The 18,630-nt window shown below is 29.6% G+C and overlaps 3 protein-coding genes across 5 annotated transcripts in view; all 3 read left to right on the top strand.

The window, feature by feature from the left end:
- The window catches only part of LOC100200864 (uncharacterized), a 78,301-nt gene extending 76,598 nt beyond the window's left edge, over window positions 1-1,703 (top strand). For all 3 annotated transcript variants that reach the window (XM_065818188.1, XM_065818186.1, XM_065818187.1), the window contains 2 exons: window positions 823-874; window positions 968-1,703. In XM_065818188.1, coding sequence (XP_065674260.1) covers window positions 823-874; window positions 968-1,148 — 233 coding nt within the window. In that variant the 3' untranslated portion in view covers window positions 1,149-1,703. The remainder of the gene's footprint in view (window positions 1-822; window positions 875-967) is intronic.
- Window positions 1,704-7,173: 5,470 nt separating this feature from the next.
- LOC136090963 (SCAN domain-containing protein 3-like) lies at window positions 7,174-9,941 on the top strand. Its single transcript, XM_065817942.1, has 2 exons — window positions 7,174-7,218; window positions 8,844-9,941. The coding sequence occupies exons 1-2, from the start codon at window positions 7,174-7,176 to the stop codon at window positions 9,939-9,941; spliced, it is 1,143 nt and encodes a 380-aa protein (XP_065674014.1).
- Window positions 9,942-10,118: 177 nt separating this feature from the next.
- LOC136090962 (protein FAM200A-like) lies at window positions 10,119-10,613 on the top strand. The gene has a single exon (XM_065817941.1). It carries the CDS (start codon window positions 10,119-10,121, stop codon window positions 10,611-10,613), a length of 495 nt encoding a protein of 164 aa, XP_065674013.1.
- The last annotated feature ends 8,017 nt before the right edge of the window (window positions 10,614-18,630 follow it).

The raw sequence follows: 18,630 nt of genomic DNA, 5'->3' as shown, positions 1-18,630 counted from the left end.
ATTTAAAATATTGGAAAGTGACATGTGGACCACATCTAATGAAATTAATGACATAACGTCATGACAAAATCAACACTTTGTTGCCGCAGGCCTTGCGTTGAACAACCCTTTTGTAGAGTATGAAAAATTGGCTGTAGCCACATCTGTTTTTGTTACAAGATACACAATAAACAAAAAGATAAAGTAAGCCATTAACTAAATAACTACAAATTTCTTGGACTAAAATGTTTCAATGTCTTTTTCATAAAAAGATATTGAAACATTAAGTTGTAAACTTGGAAAAATAACATTTTTAGATTTGATAATACCAGACAAACCACTAAAAAAGTAGTAATACCAAAGAAGTAAATTGGTAAAGAAGTTGTTAGAATTCTATATTTTTAGTTAATAGCCTCATTTTTGATAACAACTTTAGCTGAAAAAACTTCCCTCTAAATTATTTGTTTAACAGTTCCACCAATTCTATCAAGGGATCTTTTAAAGTGATATCCTCACCATAACTATATTTCAATATTATATCTTCCGAAACATGAGAAGAACAGAAAGACATTATTCGGAATCTTCCAGCACAATTTTGTTTGCCTGTACCATTGATAATCTGCCAGTTTTAAAAGATAATTTTTCTCTATCATTAGAAAGAAAATTTTTGGTGACAAACTTTGCTCAAGAAAAAAAAGACTTTAACTTCGGTTTGACGGTTTTGATTTTTGCATAAGTAATGGACAGAATAGTATTAGTTACTAATATTTACATTAGAAGTTCTGTTTTTTTGTTTTGTTGTTTTGTTGTTTTTTTAATAATATTTTTTTTATTAAATTACAGATGTAAGTATATATCTGAGTGCTCCTTTGGATAATGATGAACAGCTGCTAATGTAAGAAATAATTAACAAATTAAAAAATAATAATAATATAAATGTAACTTATTAACTCGTTTAATTTTTTTTGTTTTGTTTTGTTTTTTTTAGTTGGCTGAAAGACTTATGGATTGCTAAAATCACACCGTGTGTAGAAGATAGCGTCATGTATCGATCTTCATCTGCAACAGAAAATCAACAAAATGTTCTTGTTGCTGCAACACTTAAAGCTTTGTTTGAAAAAGCAATTAAACCCGGTTGTCCGTTTAATTTTGACATTACAACGGCTTGAGCTTTTACCTATTTGACCCATTAAATGTACCCATTATTCCAAGTACAAACAAGCTGACTCATTAAGTTTACCTGATGTACCAAGTATGACTATAAAACGATTTAACTTTTATTAGTTGTAATGCGGAAATTTTTGAATTTTTATCTAGTCTGTCTGCGTAGGAAATAATTTTTTAATTTTAAATGAAAAACACTTTTTATTATTGTTTTTTTAAATTCATTTTTTATAAAACTTATTTATTAATAAATATCCGATTAATTCTTCTATTTAGTATTCGATCCATATCTAAACTAAAAATTATCTCATTTTTTTAAATAATTTTTTTTTTTAATTAATTCATTGGGTTCTTATTTTGTTGTTTTTTGGTTTGGTTTTGTTTTTTGTTTAAAAAATACTCCTGAAATGGTAGATTTTTATTGGTGAATTTTATACAAAGTCAAAAACGGATTTTATATTTTATTATTTATTTTTATACTTGGTAAATGTTTTGTACATTTTGTAAAACGTGGTTTTTATTACAATTTTGATATAAATAGTTATATATTCTAGGAATTATATTTGGAAAATTTTTTATTTATTTCCTTACACACTTAAAAAAAAAGGTAGAAATTTCTATCTTAGGGTAGGATATGTGATATACCCTTAGTAAGGTATAATTTTCTACCTTTTAGGGTAGAAAATTATATTAAAAACAATTATTTCTCATACAATTTTCTAACTTAAAGGTATAATTTTCTACCTTATAAGGTAGAAAATTATACCTTACTAAGGGTATATCACATATCCTACCTTAACTAAAAATTTCTACCTTTAATTTTTAGTGTGTATAAACAACTTCACTAGTTAGCAATTGAGTTACATTGAACTCTCAGAATTTGTAAGTACATCATTATAATGAAGCTTAAATATTATTGGTATTTGCAACAGTAGTACTAAATTTGGTTGCAAACATTAGATTACTTAAAATTTGGCCACTAATATTTCGTGCAGATACAGTAGCTACAAAAAAATTCTTCATAATTTGTTAATAATCCATTCAACCATAAAATATATACGTAGAGCAGACTTTGATTGATAAACTTAACGTAAATCTTACTTAAGATTAAGTTTTATTAGCCAATTACAAGACTAAATTAAAATAGCCAATTAAAATTAATTTGTACAAGTTCAAGACCAATCAACAGCTTCATTAAAATTTGTTTGTAAGCGAGAACTATCCTCGTTTTAATAACACTTTAGTTTACTTTATACTTAATAACACGTTTTAATAACATAATTTTAACATTATCAGTTTCATGATTTTTTTTGCTTTGCCAGCCAATAAAAAAGGTTTTCTTTTTACCCCAACTAATATTTGAATGCTTTGGTATGTAAGGACAGAGATATGTTTGTAAGTTTTTTAATCATAAAAATAATTAACAATATAACTTTATATTTATGCCTAATGCTTTTTCCATAGTTAGTTCAATAACTCTGTTGATGAAAATGGTCTGTTTTTGACTGTCAAAACCTCCTAATGAACAGTGAACTTAGTCCTTTTCTGACCTTGGTTCTAGAAAAAATATTTCAAATGAATGTACAGTATTTGTACATCCATTGATATGAGCATACCTCAATACTTCTTGACTGAACAAATAAAGTCGCATAAAAACCTATCAATGTTGTATCTCTAAGTTCTCTTATTTCTCCTCAGTTCAACCTCTGCTCCACGCTTGTCTGTAAGCCTGAGTGATATTTTTCTTTCACCCATCTAATCATTCAGGAAAAGAAAATCCTCAGACTTGTCAGAATGAATCCCATCTTTGTTTTGTCGGAATAAATCCTATCTTTGTCGTTGAAAATATTTATATTTAAAAAAAGTTAACAATATTTTTGTCAATAACATTTAGGTTTATTTAATTTCAACTGTATAGAGGATTATAATTAATTCTTTGAATAAAAAAAGTTAATTAATACCTATTATATCCTTTACAAATTCAATGCGAGATTGCGCACACCCTGCTTTACTGTTATGCTGGTTCTTCTTAAGCTCCAGATATCTTTTAATATATTTTGTAATACTTCTTTGCGGGGTACATACTTCTTTTCCCCGAAGTACACTGGATACTGCAGTAAGAGTTTTGTATATTAAAATTTTTTTAAGCGTTTTGGGCAAAAAACATACTTATAACGGACAAGTTTTTCTGACAAATATTTTTCCAGAACTGCGTTTAAATGATATTTGTTCCTTAATGATATTAAAATATTAAACTTTTTTTTTTTTTTAATTTATAAGTTTTAAAGTATGTTATTTAATGTGCTTATCCGGTCTTCAGCGTTTAGCTAGCGCTTTCGCGCCTATTTCTTTTCACGCTCGCCCACACGCCCGCAAAAACTTTGGCGAGCGCATAAAAAAGCGCTAGCCAAAATACTAAAAGCATTTTATTTCAAATTGCAACAAAACTTTTTTGTTCATTTGCGCAAATTTTATGAAAAATAGCTTTTTTTACCAGTTTTTTTTTTATATTTTTATCTAGTATTTATTCAAAGCATTCTTTTCGCTATTTTTATTTTAGTTTAAATAGCGAAAAAAAAATGAGTTTTTTAAATCGCGCAGGCTAAATTATAAATGACCATCCTGTCAGCGCTTTTTCGTGTGCTGACATTGAATTTCAAACAGAGAAGACTGCTTATCGGTAAGTACAATTATTTTGTAAACAACAATCCATAAACTTTTTATTCCATTAAATAAAACTATAGAAAAATAAATTTATGGTAAAAATAAAGCAACTGTTTTCTATTAGCAAGTATGGGGTAACTCCATTGTGTCATAAACAATTTTAAGAATCATTTTTTTAAATATATACAGTCAATTTTTGAAGAGAGGTATGTAAATCTAATATTAGGAGAGCCATATTCTACTAAACAAAGCTTTATTTATTTATACTTAAGAATATAAGGATTTTTTCCTACCTAAATTAAAAAAAAACTATTGCAACTGTAGAAATCGTGCAGCACAATTACACTGTTAAAAAATTTGCCGTAGATTCAACGAGAATGTCTGGCAGCAAAGTGACAGCACTTTTTCAGTTTAAGTTAATGTTCTCCGTAGTTTCTATTTTCCGTAAAAATCAACGGAAAAAGTTCGTTAAAAAAGTTACAGAATTTTCTTTGTAAAATTCACGGTTTTCGGTATTTCATTTTTTACGAACAAATTAACGGAGAAAGTCAGACAGCAAGACAGCACTTTCTTCGTAAAATTTATGGTCTCCGTATTTCATTTTTTCCGTTGAAATTAACGTAAAAACTCAGTTAATTGAGCAAATAGACAGTTACTTAACTCATCTTACAGAGTTTACACGAAAATCAAAAATGAATGAATAGAATTTATATGTTGTTATAAAAATTTAATTCAACTATAAGGAAACTACTCATGAAATGATTAAAAATTATAACATAATACATCAAACACAACATATAAAAACTCACTAGTTTTGAGTACTTTAGCTACTTACGAAAGATTTGAAGAAAATTTATTTTAATCATACAGAATATATGCAAAACCTGGTAAGTCACAAAAATAAATTATTTGAGTTAATTTCATTTCCACAATCAATACATTGAAATCTATTAACAATTTAAATATTAGACCAATTAAAAGTTTTTTTTCCCTATAAATAGTAAAAAATATACAGTATCGGACAAACGAGTGCAACCAAATGCTAATTTAGTTTCTTTATATAAAAGTGCTGCATTTTTTCAATTTAGAGAAATAACTATGTAACTGTTTAGAGACAAAGTTCTTCAAGTTTTATTCATCACAAAGTTCATTATTTGTACACGAAAATTATTAAATTAATCAAAAGTATTAAAAAAAGTCGATTTCCTTCTGGACAAAACAAGTGCAACTCAACAAAATGTTGACCAAGCTGTATTTCGCTATCAATATTTCGTGGCGAATCCTTTGTTGTCGATCACAGCCTTGCATCTTCGAGGCATAGATTCGATCAGGTGATCAATGAAACTTTGTGGAACCGCTGCCCAGGCCTTTTGGATTTGTTCAAACAGTTTATTCTTATTACGAACACCTTCATGATTAATTCTGCGGTTGACAATCTCCCACAGGTTCTCGATAGGGTTGAGATCCGGAGATTGAGGCGGCCAACCCATCACCGATAGGTGGTTGTCTTGAAACTACTGCTTGACTACTTTTGCAGTGTGTTTCGGATCCGTTGTCTTGCTGAAAAACCCATTTTATTGGCATATTCCATTCAGCATTAGGTAACATAACATCTTTCAGAACATTTTTGACATGAAACGGTCCATTATTCCATCGTTTCGATGTATTGGACCTAGACCGTTAGCAGAAAAACACCCCCAGACCATTACATTGCCTCCACCATGCTTCACGGTCTTATGGCAGTAATGTAAATCGAGGCGTTTTCCGGCCAGTCGACGTACACGGCAAATGCCATCGCTCCCAATGATGTTGAACTTCGATTCATCACTGAACAGGACAGTTCGCCATTTCTGCACATTCCAGTCGATATGAGATGTAGCAAACAGGAGTCTTTTCTTCTGGTTTTTTAGTGAAATCAGCGGTTTCTTTGCAGGGCGTCGAGAAAACAATCCGGCTTCAACAGCACGTCGTCTGATTGTTCGGTCCGATACAGGCAGCTATAATTGCTTTTGTATCTCGACTGATGATATCCAGAGATCCTTCTTGACGGATCTGACAATCATAGAGTCCTCTCTAGAAGTGGTGGAACGCAGTCTTCCACCTTTGTTATCTGCTGCCAACTTCCCCGTAGAACGATATTTGGAACATAGTCTTGATACGGTCCATTTTTTCACGCGATATTTATCACAAATACTTTTTTGTGACATTCCACTTACGTAATCGCCAATAATTTTCTTTCTTAGTTCCAATCCAAGACTTTCGGGAGCCATTTTTTGCACTTGAAGTCATAAAAACAATAAAAATAAATAATCACGTTTCTCAAGGCTTACCGTGTTACATTTACCTTGTGATGATACAATAATGCTCTGTGGAACACAACGTCTTGGTTGGATGTGGACTGTATTGATGTAATGAAACACTTGTTGTATTTCACTTCTTGTATTGATGTTCTTCGATAAAACATTTTGATAAAACTCACTTCGATAAACTGTCTTGATAATACTGACTGATTGACTTCCATATACTGACTGAATTACATGTTGATTTACATGTCTCTTATATAGTAAAATGAACCTTTCTGAACCTGTTCTGGAAGATTCCAGATGCTTCTTTTCGATGCTTCTGGAAGCTTCTGGATGCGTCTGGATGCTTCTGAATGTTTCTGGATATTTCTGGATGCTACTGGATGCTTCCAGATGCTTCTTCTGGAAACTTTTGGAAGATTCTGCATGCTTCTGGAAACTTCTGGATACTTCCTTTAATTATTAAAAAACTTCCGTGACATTGACGCGGACCAGACTTAAGAAAATGAAACAAAACAAAAAAGTTGCACTTGTTTTGTCCACTGCAAAATGGCACTTGTCAACGAAATTCTGCCTGTGTGCTGTCACCTGTCAGCTGATTGCTCATGTCATGGCATGCTATGACTTCAGACTCCTGAACTGTTTGCTGTGGTAGTATAGTTCACATTGCCTATATATATATATATATATATATATATATATATATATATATATATATATATATATATATATATATATATATATATATTGACTTCAAAGCATGTTTAGATGAAAGAGGCTATCAAATGCTGCACATTGATACCAAATCTATGCTTCAAGCCCAATTAGAAGCAAAGTTATAGTAATTTGAGTGATCAAAGTTAATGATGAATGTATTAACAAAGAATAAAATCTATATTCTTGTGGAATACATAAACAAGTAAGAATATAGTCTATTTATTAACATAATAAATATTTGAAACCGCGAATACAAATCTATTCATTACCATTCTTGTTTGCTTCACTGTTTGCTTTTACGCAGCCGTAGTGCAGTGGTTAGCGCACTTGCCCCAGGACCCGTGAAATGACCCGTGGTTCAATGCCATCTATGGACAAGTTTTATAAATCGGTAAGGAAGGAAGCGTGAACTTTCTTTCAAATGCTTTTTCGCAGTGCTCTGTGATAAGAACGTAGGAACTTCTAGGGGCACCTAAAATTAAAAAAAACACACGCAACCAAAAAACATCAGTGTCAACAGAATATTATAATATTACGTCGAACTATAGAACTCAACCAGCTTTTAGTAATTCTTTCCGTAGAACATGAATTACCAAGAACTGTAAATTATGAAGGTGTTGCAGACAGCTTGGCTAAAAGTAATGCTAAAAAAAGCAGTTTTTAACATTTATTTATTAGTAAGATAATATAAAAAATCATTATTTATAGGTCCTGATCCTGCATAATTATAGCAAAATCAGTGATTAGGAGTATTTTTTGGTAATAATACTCATTGTAAAAAGGTTTTAACCCCCTGTAACATTTAGACATTTATAAGTGACCTCAGAGTTTAATTACGCCCCTGTCATTATTTTTCCACCAAACGTGCTGATCTTCTTGTCACTGATAAAATTTAAAAAAAGAAAAAAATTTTTTGGAGGTGGGGAACAATTAACTATATCCCCAGATTGCATAATGTTAAGTGGCACTAAAACGTTAGAATTATTCCCCAAGTTAATATTTAGTTAGACATTGTTTAACTTAGTTATTTAATCAAAGTTAAAAAAAAAATCACGACAATCAGAACACTTAAACAAAAATGCTTCCAAAAATTGTGCCCAGTAATCCACTATAAAAGAAAATTATGACGCAAAAAATTTTTTTAAATTAGATCTTAATTTATAAATAAATTTTAAGTTTTATCATAACCATTTTTGTGCTTAATAGATACGACATAGTTTAAGATATTTTACATTTTTTTACAAATGCTTTTTCAAAGAGTAAAAAAACAAGAGTAATTATAACTTTTTTGAATGGTTTCTATATTTTATTTCAATCTACTGAAAAGAGTAGTTTTAAAAAATCGTTTCTATTTTATTTCAATCTATTGAAAAGAGTAGTTTTAAAAATATTTTAATCAAAACAAAAATCAACTGAAAACTTTTAAAAAGTAGTAGTGTTCATTTACGTAAAAAAGTGTACGCTTGTAAAAGTGTATATTGGATCAAATATATTGCAATAGTGTTGCATAATAGTTTTAAACACAGCTTCCCCCATAGCCTATAGAGCAGTGGTTCCCAACCGGTGGTCCATGGACCCCTGGGGGTCCATATGAACTTTAGAAACGAACCACAGGGTAAACGTAAATTCAAAATAAATTTGAGTTATTGAATTTTAATTTTGATAATTTTCTCTGTCTTAAAGAAAAAAATAATTCTTAAATTCAAAATGCAATTCATGCTAGGCAACATATCTTGCACAAAATCTGTGTAAGCCAATTCGACGTTAACCGTCAATGACTTGCGGACCACTATGAAATAATAAATACTTTATATTATTCTTACATCCGTAAATTTTAAATGCTATATAAAATTATCTTATCATATGGTAAAAATATTTTTCCTAACTAATTGGTTTGAAAGAAAGTAATTTGTATTATTTTCTTTGAATAGTCGAGAATATACTTCTCTCAAATGAATTATACAAATCTCGAGTTAACATATTACATTATTTTATATTATTTTTTAAATTCTTTAGATGTCTAAAAGTAAAAAAAGGTCATATTCAGATGAATATATGAAATATGGTTTTACCTACATGCTAAAAGAAACCATTTGCTACCCACAGTGTGTTATTTGTTATAAAGTACTAGAAAATGACTCTATGAAACCCTCAAAGCTTGCTATTCACTTGAATAAGTGCCATCCTGATCTTCGAACAAAAGATTCTGATTTTTTCAAAAGAAAATTTGAATCACTGAAGAGGTGTAAGTTGGATAAAACTGGGATTATTCACCAAACTCAACAGAATATAGTAGAAGCATCTTATAAGGTTTCATATATAATAGCACAGAAGAAAAAAGCTCACACATTGGCTGAAGAAGTTATACTTCCATGTATAAAAGAAATCGTTAGATTATTATTTGGAGAAGAAGCTGTAAAGAAGATAGATAATATACCTTTATCAAATACTACAGTCAAACGAAGGATAACTGACATTTTATCAAATATTAAAGAAAATGTTATAAATGAAATTAAAGAATCACCGTATTTTTCTATTCAGTTGGATGAGTCCACAGATGTAAGTTCAATGGCACAATTAATTGTATTTTGTAGGTATATTCACAATAATAAATTCAAAGTAGAATTTTTTTTCTCTTCTTTCCTTGAAACAATAACAAAAGCAGCTGATATTATGGAAATTATGAAACAGTTTTTCAATGACAATAAATTACAATGGAAATATTTGTTAGGAATTACTACTGATGGAGCTCCTGCCATGATGGGTTGTAAGTCTGGATTGCAGACTAGGATAAAAGAGATTGCTCCAAATGTAGTTGGTGTACACTGTTTTATTCATAGACAGGCTTTGGCAACCAAAACATTGCCAGGTAGTTTGAAAACTGTATTTAATCAATTGGTCAAATTTGTAAATCATATAAAATCTTCTGCTTTTAACACTCGACTTTTTACAAAATTTTGTTCTGACCTAGATGCTGAACACAATAAGTTATTGTTTTATACTTCAGTGCGATGGCTTTCTGCTGGAAATTTTTTGGAAAGATTTTTCAAGCTTAGAAACGAAGTGAAAGAATTTTTATGTCAAATGAAAAGTGGACTGGTAGAATATTTTTAATTTGACAATTTTGAAATAACAACTGCTTATCTTGTGGACATTGTGGGTCATTTTAACAAGTTAAATTTGCAAATTCAAGGCAAAAATGCTAATGTCATTACACACTCGGATAAACTGAAGGCATTTATTGAAAAGCTCAAACTGTATAAGACTAGAATCAATAATGGAAATTTGATAATGTTTCAAAATTTAAATAGCGTAATTGGAAATAACATGCTTCCCGAAGTTTTAAAGATAGAAATACTTTGTCACCTAGATAATTTGATTAATGAATTTGGTAACTATTTTCCAGATGCGAACCTTTTGAGCAGTGAAGTGATTATATCACCATTTTCTTGTGATGTAAAAAATGTGAATGAGGAAGTACAAGAAGAATTTATAGAGTTAAAGAATGATACCACTGCTAAGGATCACTTCAAAATAACACCGTTAAATAACTTCTGGTTGAAAATGAGGAATTCATATCCATTGTGTTCAACAATTGCACTTAAAGCCCTTATTCCTTTTTCAACATCATATTTATGTGAAGCAGGGTTTTCAGCCATGTTATCTATAAAAACCAAAAAAAGAAATGGACTTGAAATTGATGCAGATATTAGATGTGCTCTATCAAAAACTAAACCAGATTTTCAGATATTAATTGCTGGTAAGCAGTGCCAGAATTCACATTGACCAGTTTTTGTATCATATATTAACTAAGGTAAAATATTTTTGGGTCATAGATAGTCTATTCTATTAAAAAATACCTTAAATAAAATGTTATCCTGATGAATAAAAATTACATTATTAAAATTTTCGCCTTGTAATAATTTTTAAAAGTAAAGGGGTCCATGGAGATCTTATGATATATAATGGATCCATGATAAAAACAATTGCAAAAAAGTGATTTTTTTTTAAATCGTTTTTAATAGATAAACTACCTATCTTTCAGAGGAAAGTAATTTTTATACATCATTTGCATTGAAAACCTGTTTAAAACAGTATATTAGTCATCTTGTATCAATTAATGTTCATAGCAACGCGCATAGCAACCACAACAGTTCGTCGATTCCTCTATTTTATCTCCTGTAAAATCTAAGCAATTGATATATCTGTGATTTAAAATATATCTACTATGCTTTAAACTATTCTGTTGTTGGTATTACTATTGCTTTATTCGTAAATTGCTCGAAGAACATCTTTATCCTAAAGTTGTTGTTGTGGTTGTTAGTTTTCAAAACTAATAAATTACTATATTTGAAAACCTTACTGAAGATATTTTGTTTTTTTTAACAGTTACATATGGCTATCAAGAAAAATAGAATAAGAAAAAAAATAAAACATTTATTCTGTGGCAATCAACACACTTCTACTTCATCGGAAAATATAGTATTGTAGAAGCTCATGAGACCTTTCAAGGATAAAAAACATGAACAAAAAATATAATATAGACCTTTCAAGGATAAAAAACATGAGCAAAAAATATAACCTCAAATTGCTCAGAGGATTAAATTAGGAGCTCGTAGAAAAGGTTTCATAGATAACGAAAAAGAAACTGAAGATTTAGAGTCATATTCTGCAGGAAGTTATAAAATATTAAATTTTTATCGCATTTTTGATCACTTTTTGTTTTTTCGCATGTAGTAATCTTAGAACAACGGTATCTCAAGATCCGCATATAGTTAAAATTTGAAATTTTTAGGAGTTGTTTATTATACTTTAAAGGAGTGCCTGAAGCAGGATCTTCAACATATTTTTTTTTTTAATTGTAAAACTTGTATTTCCGTATCAATTTGTAGTCAAACTTTTATATTATTTACTAATATAGCAACCATTATGGAAGGACATAAAATTATAAGACTATCCTGCTTCAGGCACTTTATCAATGTGTTTCCTCTAATATGTAAAATTTTCAGTTTGATACCATGAGTACTTTTTAAGCAACAGTTGTTTTACATAACCCACATTTTTTGTATTTTTATGCTGACTCAACAGTTTAATATAGCTTTTTTTTTTTTTTGAAAAGATGTTTTTCTTACAGTTACATTTACTGTTCATATTTTTATTTAAAAAAATAAAAATAAAAAATATTAAAGGTTTTAGTTTTTTTATCATGGATCCACCTTAACATAGTTGTATAGAGCTTAAAAAACTTAAAAAGTGAGGGGTTTTTCAACTTTAGAAGTTAATTGGATCTAAAGTTATTGCATTTTTTGTGCTGGAAAAACTGATGATATTTTGACAAAACGCCTTGTACATTTATGTGTACAAATGCCTTGTACATATTATTAAGTATGGACAATTTTGCTTGAAATGGTTTGGCGTGAAATGGTTTGACGTGAAATGGTTTGACGTGAAATGGTTTGACGTGTAATGGTTTGCACATAATATTAAGAATGGAAATTTTAGCGTGAAATGGTTTGGTGTGAAATAGCACCGAAATAAAATAAAAAAACATCAAAAAACAAGCACAAAAATCAAAACAAACGATGCGCAAAGGAATAAAAACAATATATACATAATTTCTAAACAAAATTTCTAAGTAGCATTTGTTCAAAAAAACATAAATAAATACTTGTTTTAAACTGAGAAAAGGCTATAATTGCCATTTCCACATGGACTCTTTCAAAAAACACTGTTTTTTCTATATAAATTAACCTTGAAGTTTTTAAACGTTTTTAAAACTTAAAAATTATGTATGAATGTTAAAAAGAGTCCATATTCCATTCCTCGTCCTTTTTATAATAAAAATGGAGTGTTGCATACAAATTCCATTAGATTCCTCGTCCTTTTTATAATAAAAATGGAGTGTTGCATACAAATTCCATTAGATTCCTCGTCCTTTTTATAATAAAAATGGAGTGTTGCATACAAATTCCATTAGATTCCTCGTCCTTTTTATAATAAAAATGGAGTGTTGCATACAAATTCCATTAGATTCCTCGTCCTTTTTATAATAAAAATGGAGTGTTGCATACAAATTCCATTAGATTCCTCGTCCTTTTTATAATAAAAATGGAGTGTTGCATACAAATTCCATTAGATTCCTCGTCCTTATTATAATAAAAATGGAGTGTTGCATACAAATTCCATTAGATTCCTCGTCCTTTTTATAATAAAAATGGAGTGTTGCATACAAATTCCATTAGATTCCTCGTCCTTTTTTAAATAAAAATGGAGTGTTGCATACAAATTAGATGTGTTTTAGTGCCTAGGAAATCTTTCCTTCAAAAACTACTTTCATCAAAAAACGTGTCCCGCGGCAAGCTTTTTTATCAATAGTAGTCTTAAGACATGAATAAATTATATAAAAAAAGCTATTTTAAACATTGTACTTTGTATATATGGTTGGAAAAAAGTCAAATTAAATTATGCAAAAAACCTCAAGATTCTAGCTTTATTATTAAAAAAAATAGAGTAAAGTTCATTAAAATGACGTGTTTTTTGTCAAAAATCAAATGTTTTTTGTTGCTCTGGAATCGCTAACTAGGTATAAATATCAAAGTTTTAGACAATCTTAACTCTTGGTTGAACCAAGCTATAGGTTTTACGTTTTAAAATAATATTTTTTTGACAAGGAACTTATTATATCTCTCCAGGATTTTATTTTGTGATTTAGTATTTTTGCTGGATTTAAAAACTTTATTCTGAATATAGAGATAAAAAATACATTTTTTTAGGGATGTACCGAAGCTGATACTTGGCCGAAGCCGAAGCTTCGGCAAAAGTCATATGTACTTTAAAGCGCAATACACTTCACCACCACGATTTGGATAAACAAGCTGTTTTTGAAATCATATATCAATGTTTTAGACTTGTATGCTTTGGCCTACAAGCCCATTTTAGGAAAATTATAAAACAAAAGCACAATTATAAAAAATTAAAACAATTTTAGAGTGAAATTTAGATTCCTTACTTTATATCTAGCAGGTATAGACTACAAATCACTCCGTAGTCTGCAATAACTGACTTAGACATTTACTGATTCTTAAGATAATCTTGGGTCAATACTTTGAAAGAGTCCACAAAAATGTAAACATATGTAAAAATAGTTATTATTTTAGTTTGAACATAAAATTTGGTATTTGTGTTAAATTTTGTTAAAAAAGATGAATCAGTCAAACTACGAAGTCTATTATTTACTTAATAATAATTTATTCAATGAAAGTAGGCATATTATAGTTTAAAAATGCAATCTGTTCTCCATGCTCTGGTAATAGTGTGTTTCTTTTTGCTTCAAATATGTTTCCAGTTGTGCTAAATAGCCGTTCACTTTTTACGGATGAAGTAGGCGCACACAAAACTTTCTTTGAAAACTTTGACAAATCCAATTTGTAAGTATCTTTATTAGAGCAAGTGTTACGGTATGCACCCCACCACTTATAAGGGCATTCATTCTTTGGCAGTATTGGAAGGCTAAAGTAGAAGTTGACTTCGTCGGTGCTGATACATAAAATATAAGTGATAATGTTAGGTTTATATTTTAAAAGTATTAATCTTTAAACAACTAAACAAATTAAAAGAAGACTCTTTTGAACTATAAAGAATAAAGAACGGAGATAAAAAAAATTGCTTATTGGTAAATTATAAATAATTTTGGGCATAGGCAATCAAAAATATTTCATAAGATTAATAAAGTTACATGAATTATAGAAATTGAAATATAATTCCATTTAATTTATATATTTAATGTATAAGCAACACGTAAATCATAAATAGATTCTTTTTTCTTACCATTTTTCTTTGACTGTTTGAGTTTTTCCCATTGAACTAGTGCTTCTTTTTCTTTTCCCCCGTCCGTCAGAACTTTCTGAATTTAGTAGGGCATAGTCATTTGCACCGAATTGGTGGAAAAAGCTATATATGTCCATGCTCATTAGTTTATTTTTTTTTAATGGAGAACCATGGTCATCAAAATCTGAGTCGGACTCAGGAAGTTTAGATTCTGAAAATGAATTTAATGATACTTCTGAGTCTGATCCACTACCTCTTGCTACACTGAAGTCAATTTCTTTTGCTTGTTGTAAATGAGACTCAGAACAAAATTGGTAGAACTCTAGAGTATTTCTTTAAACCTATTATGATTCGTTTCTTCAACAAACTTTAACTTGAAACGAGGATCAAGCATCATTGCAACTTTCAAATCAACATTATCCTTATATTTTTAAAAACGACAGTTAAAATCTTTCTTAAGTTCATAAACAACAGTTTTGATTTCAGTTGCCGTGTCACAAGCATAGTCAAGAAACTTTTCTATTGCATAGATAAATGGTATAATCGTAATGGTAACGGTAATGGTATCGTAATCGTAATGGTAACGTAATCGTAAATGGTATAAATGTACATGCAGTTTCTTTACTCATTTCTTTTGTAGCATTTTCGAAGTGTTTTAATATGCATACAAGCATTTCAGCAAGTTGCCATTGATTTTTCGCAGGATTCTTTGCATTTGTTTGAGTTCTGGTAATGCAATACAATGCAATAGCTTTTTTCTGCTCAATGAACCTCTCAAGCATATAGTATGTTGAATTCCATCTTGTGGAAAAATCTTGAAATATTTTGTGCTCTGGCAATTTTAATTGACTTTGAATTTCCTTTAGTTTAGTCACAGCACTGGATGAGTGGTGGAAATGTCCTGCTAATGCTCTAAAAACAGCAATTGCATCACTTTTTGTTCCTTGTTCTCTAAAGATCTTTTTCTGAATACAAAGTTGTAAAGTATGTATCAGACACGGCAGATGTTTATCGCCCAAATTTGACTCTTTAATGGCAACCATTACATTGGCTGCATTATCAGTTAAAACTGCATGAATCTTTTCATGGGGAATTTCCCATGTTTGTAGCGCTTCATTTATGAATTTGCTTATATTGTGCCCTGTGTGCGACTCAGGGAAGTGTGTAACTTGTAAGATGATATGGTTAACTATAAATTTGTGGGTCACAAATCTAGCAGTTAAACTGTAACACGATTGAATTGTGTGCTGACAGGTCCAACCATCACAAGTTAAACTTAAAAAATCTGCTTGATCCAGCTCATATTTTAATTTTGCTTCAGCGGAATGACTTTCGTGGAGAAATGCTTTCGACTAGATATTGTATATTTTGGAGTTAAGTTCTTTAAAAGTCTGGTAAAACCTTTATCTTCAACAATGCAGTATGGTTGCAAGTCTAAACATATCATTTCTCCATTAAACTTGGTAATAACTTGAGCCTTTGGATTGTCAAGTTGCCACAATTCTTTTCTTTGCAAAATCTCCCCCAGATAGACCTGAAACAAATTCAACGAATAAAAATTATTATTTAGTAATTAACAATGACCAGTGACGGATCTAAGTGATAGAAGTATATATCATTCCCCCCTCATTTTGACAAGACTTGCCCCCATCCCGTCACAACATCTTGAATTCTGAATAGTAAATGAATTTAGTTACAGTTATCTGAGTTACCTGTTTGGATGCTCTTTGAAAAGAAGGTATTGAGTTATTAGACACATGTGAGCATCCCTGCGTTTCATATGTGGCTGTGCTGGTAATGATTTGCACTGATTCAACAGAGCTTGTTTTATCTGAGCATATTGTTTGAGTAGTGCAAAATTGTTTTACAAATTTTTGATTTGGATCTGGTGAAGATTCGTGGTTAACAGTCTTCGTCTGAGAAAGCATCATGCTATGTATATTGTAATGCATTTTTTTCAGATGGTTTTGTAAATTTGTTGTTGACATGTAGTGTGCGTCTTTACTTCCTCCAACAAAATCTTCTTGCAAAGTATGCAGATTGCTTTGCCAACATCCTCATCACTTACTTTGAAATAATTCCATAAGGGATTTTTACGTCGCGATGAGGTAGCCATAATGCGCTAATGGATAACTAAAAGTTATAAATGCAATTCTGAAAATTGAAATATGAAGTTTAATTAGTTTCTTACCTTTAATAATATTTACTGAAATAAACAATATTCATATTCAAATTAAAAAATAATTTGAAATAGTAAATAGCCAATTAACCTATATTTGTAGGGAAAGTATACTTACTTTTACTAATGATCCAGCGTACAAAATCAAAAATTAAACGCAATTGATTTAAATTTCAATTGAGTTTTTGACATAATTATTGTAAAACAAACTTTCATTTGCACGAAAAAATTTTAAATAAAAATTATTTCGTGCTTTAAAATTAACTTATTTGTATGGTTTTTTTAAAAATTTCAAGAATCTCTCAACTTTCGTGCACTATGTTTTTTATGACATAAAATCCGGAGGTTTTAGTAACAGCTAAGTAATTTCAAATGCTAGATTTTTTTTCCAAATTTAATTTTAAATTTTAAATTAATATTTAAAAATATATAATTTAATATAACTCGGTTTTTAGAAATTATTAATTAAATGTTAGAAAAAGTTAATTTAAATTATTTTTCAATATTTTACGACTACCTAATGCATTAATAATTTTTATTACTAAGGTCGAGTGATCATAACTTTATTTGATTTAAATTAGCAAGAAATTTTAGCTGAAGAAAATATTAGGGTTATTAAATTTAATGAAATAAAGTTTACTATAACGTAACAGTTTAAATCAGTTTTTATTTAGTGAATATAAAAATCAAAATAAAAAATCTATGTGTTTTAACTAAAGTAACTTTTTTTTCTTACTGTTCTCGTTCCGTTTTTTGCCACCCTAAACAACTTGTCGCCCTTGTGTTGTGCACAACCTTGCCACAACCCAAGACCCGGAGCTAATTTCATTTTTATCATATTTGGTTTGTCACAGTATACTGTGACATACCAAAAATTATTTTTCGTAATTAAAGATTCCAAGCTATAGCTTAGAAACTTAAAAAATTTCGCCGAAGCCAATGAATCGGCAAAAAAAATCCTGGCTTCGGCCGCAGCCGAAGCTTCGGTTGCGTGCAGAAGCCGAAGCCGAAGCCGAAGCTTCGGTCCACCCCTACATTTTTGTAAATCCGGTAAAAATATTTATAAGCAACGTTTCAACTATGACGTTTTGAAACGATATCATTGGATAATTTTTGTTAAAAGTGAAATATGATTAGTTAACTTTAAATAATGATAATTACGCGGTGTTTATTAGAAAATTATGTTACTACTAAGAAATTTTTATTGTCAATGAATTCAAGGTTGTATTTAAGTAAATTTTGAAAAGGAATTTAATCAAAACCGAGTATAAAAAAGATGGTAATTAGTAAAAAAAAATTTAGTTTAATATTTTTAAACTTTATTCAATAAACTAGAGTACCTCCCTTAAATTTTTAGACCAATTTTTTTTCAACTCAATATTGCATGGAGTGTTTAGACAATCGCGATATACTGAAATGAACATGCAAAAATAAAAATAAAAATTACAAAAAAAAAATCCAAAGGAAAATGATTCAAGTGTGGAGCCTACCATATCTCATGTTAATTTAATGAAAATTTAAAATACTATTTTTATTTACAAGAAAATATTTTGTATGAGTTTACATCAACTTTTATCGACGAGTCTAACTGAGCGGTTCTCACAACAAGACCTTTTAGTCTTCTCTGAGTTTCCGCGTTCTTTATTTTTATTTAATTTTTATCTTATTTTAACATAATCTCGTTATTAATTTCTATATATTTATATGAAAATTTTAATGTAATAAAGAACAGAGGAAAAAAATAATAATACATTTTTTTTTGCAGTCGTGAATCAGCATAATGTATTCTGTCATAAT

The sequence above is a fragment of the Hydra vulgaris genome, chromosome 14 (genome assembly GCF_038396675.1).
Source record: "Hydra vulgaris chromosome 14, alternate assembly HydraT2T_AEP".
Classification (NCBI taxonomy): domain Eukaryota; kingdom Metazoa; phylum Cnidaria; class Hydrozoa; order Anthoathecata; family Hydridae; genus Hydra; species Hydra vulgaris.
This window is presented reverse-complemented; position numbering and strand designations above follow the sequence as displayed.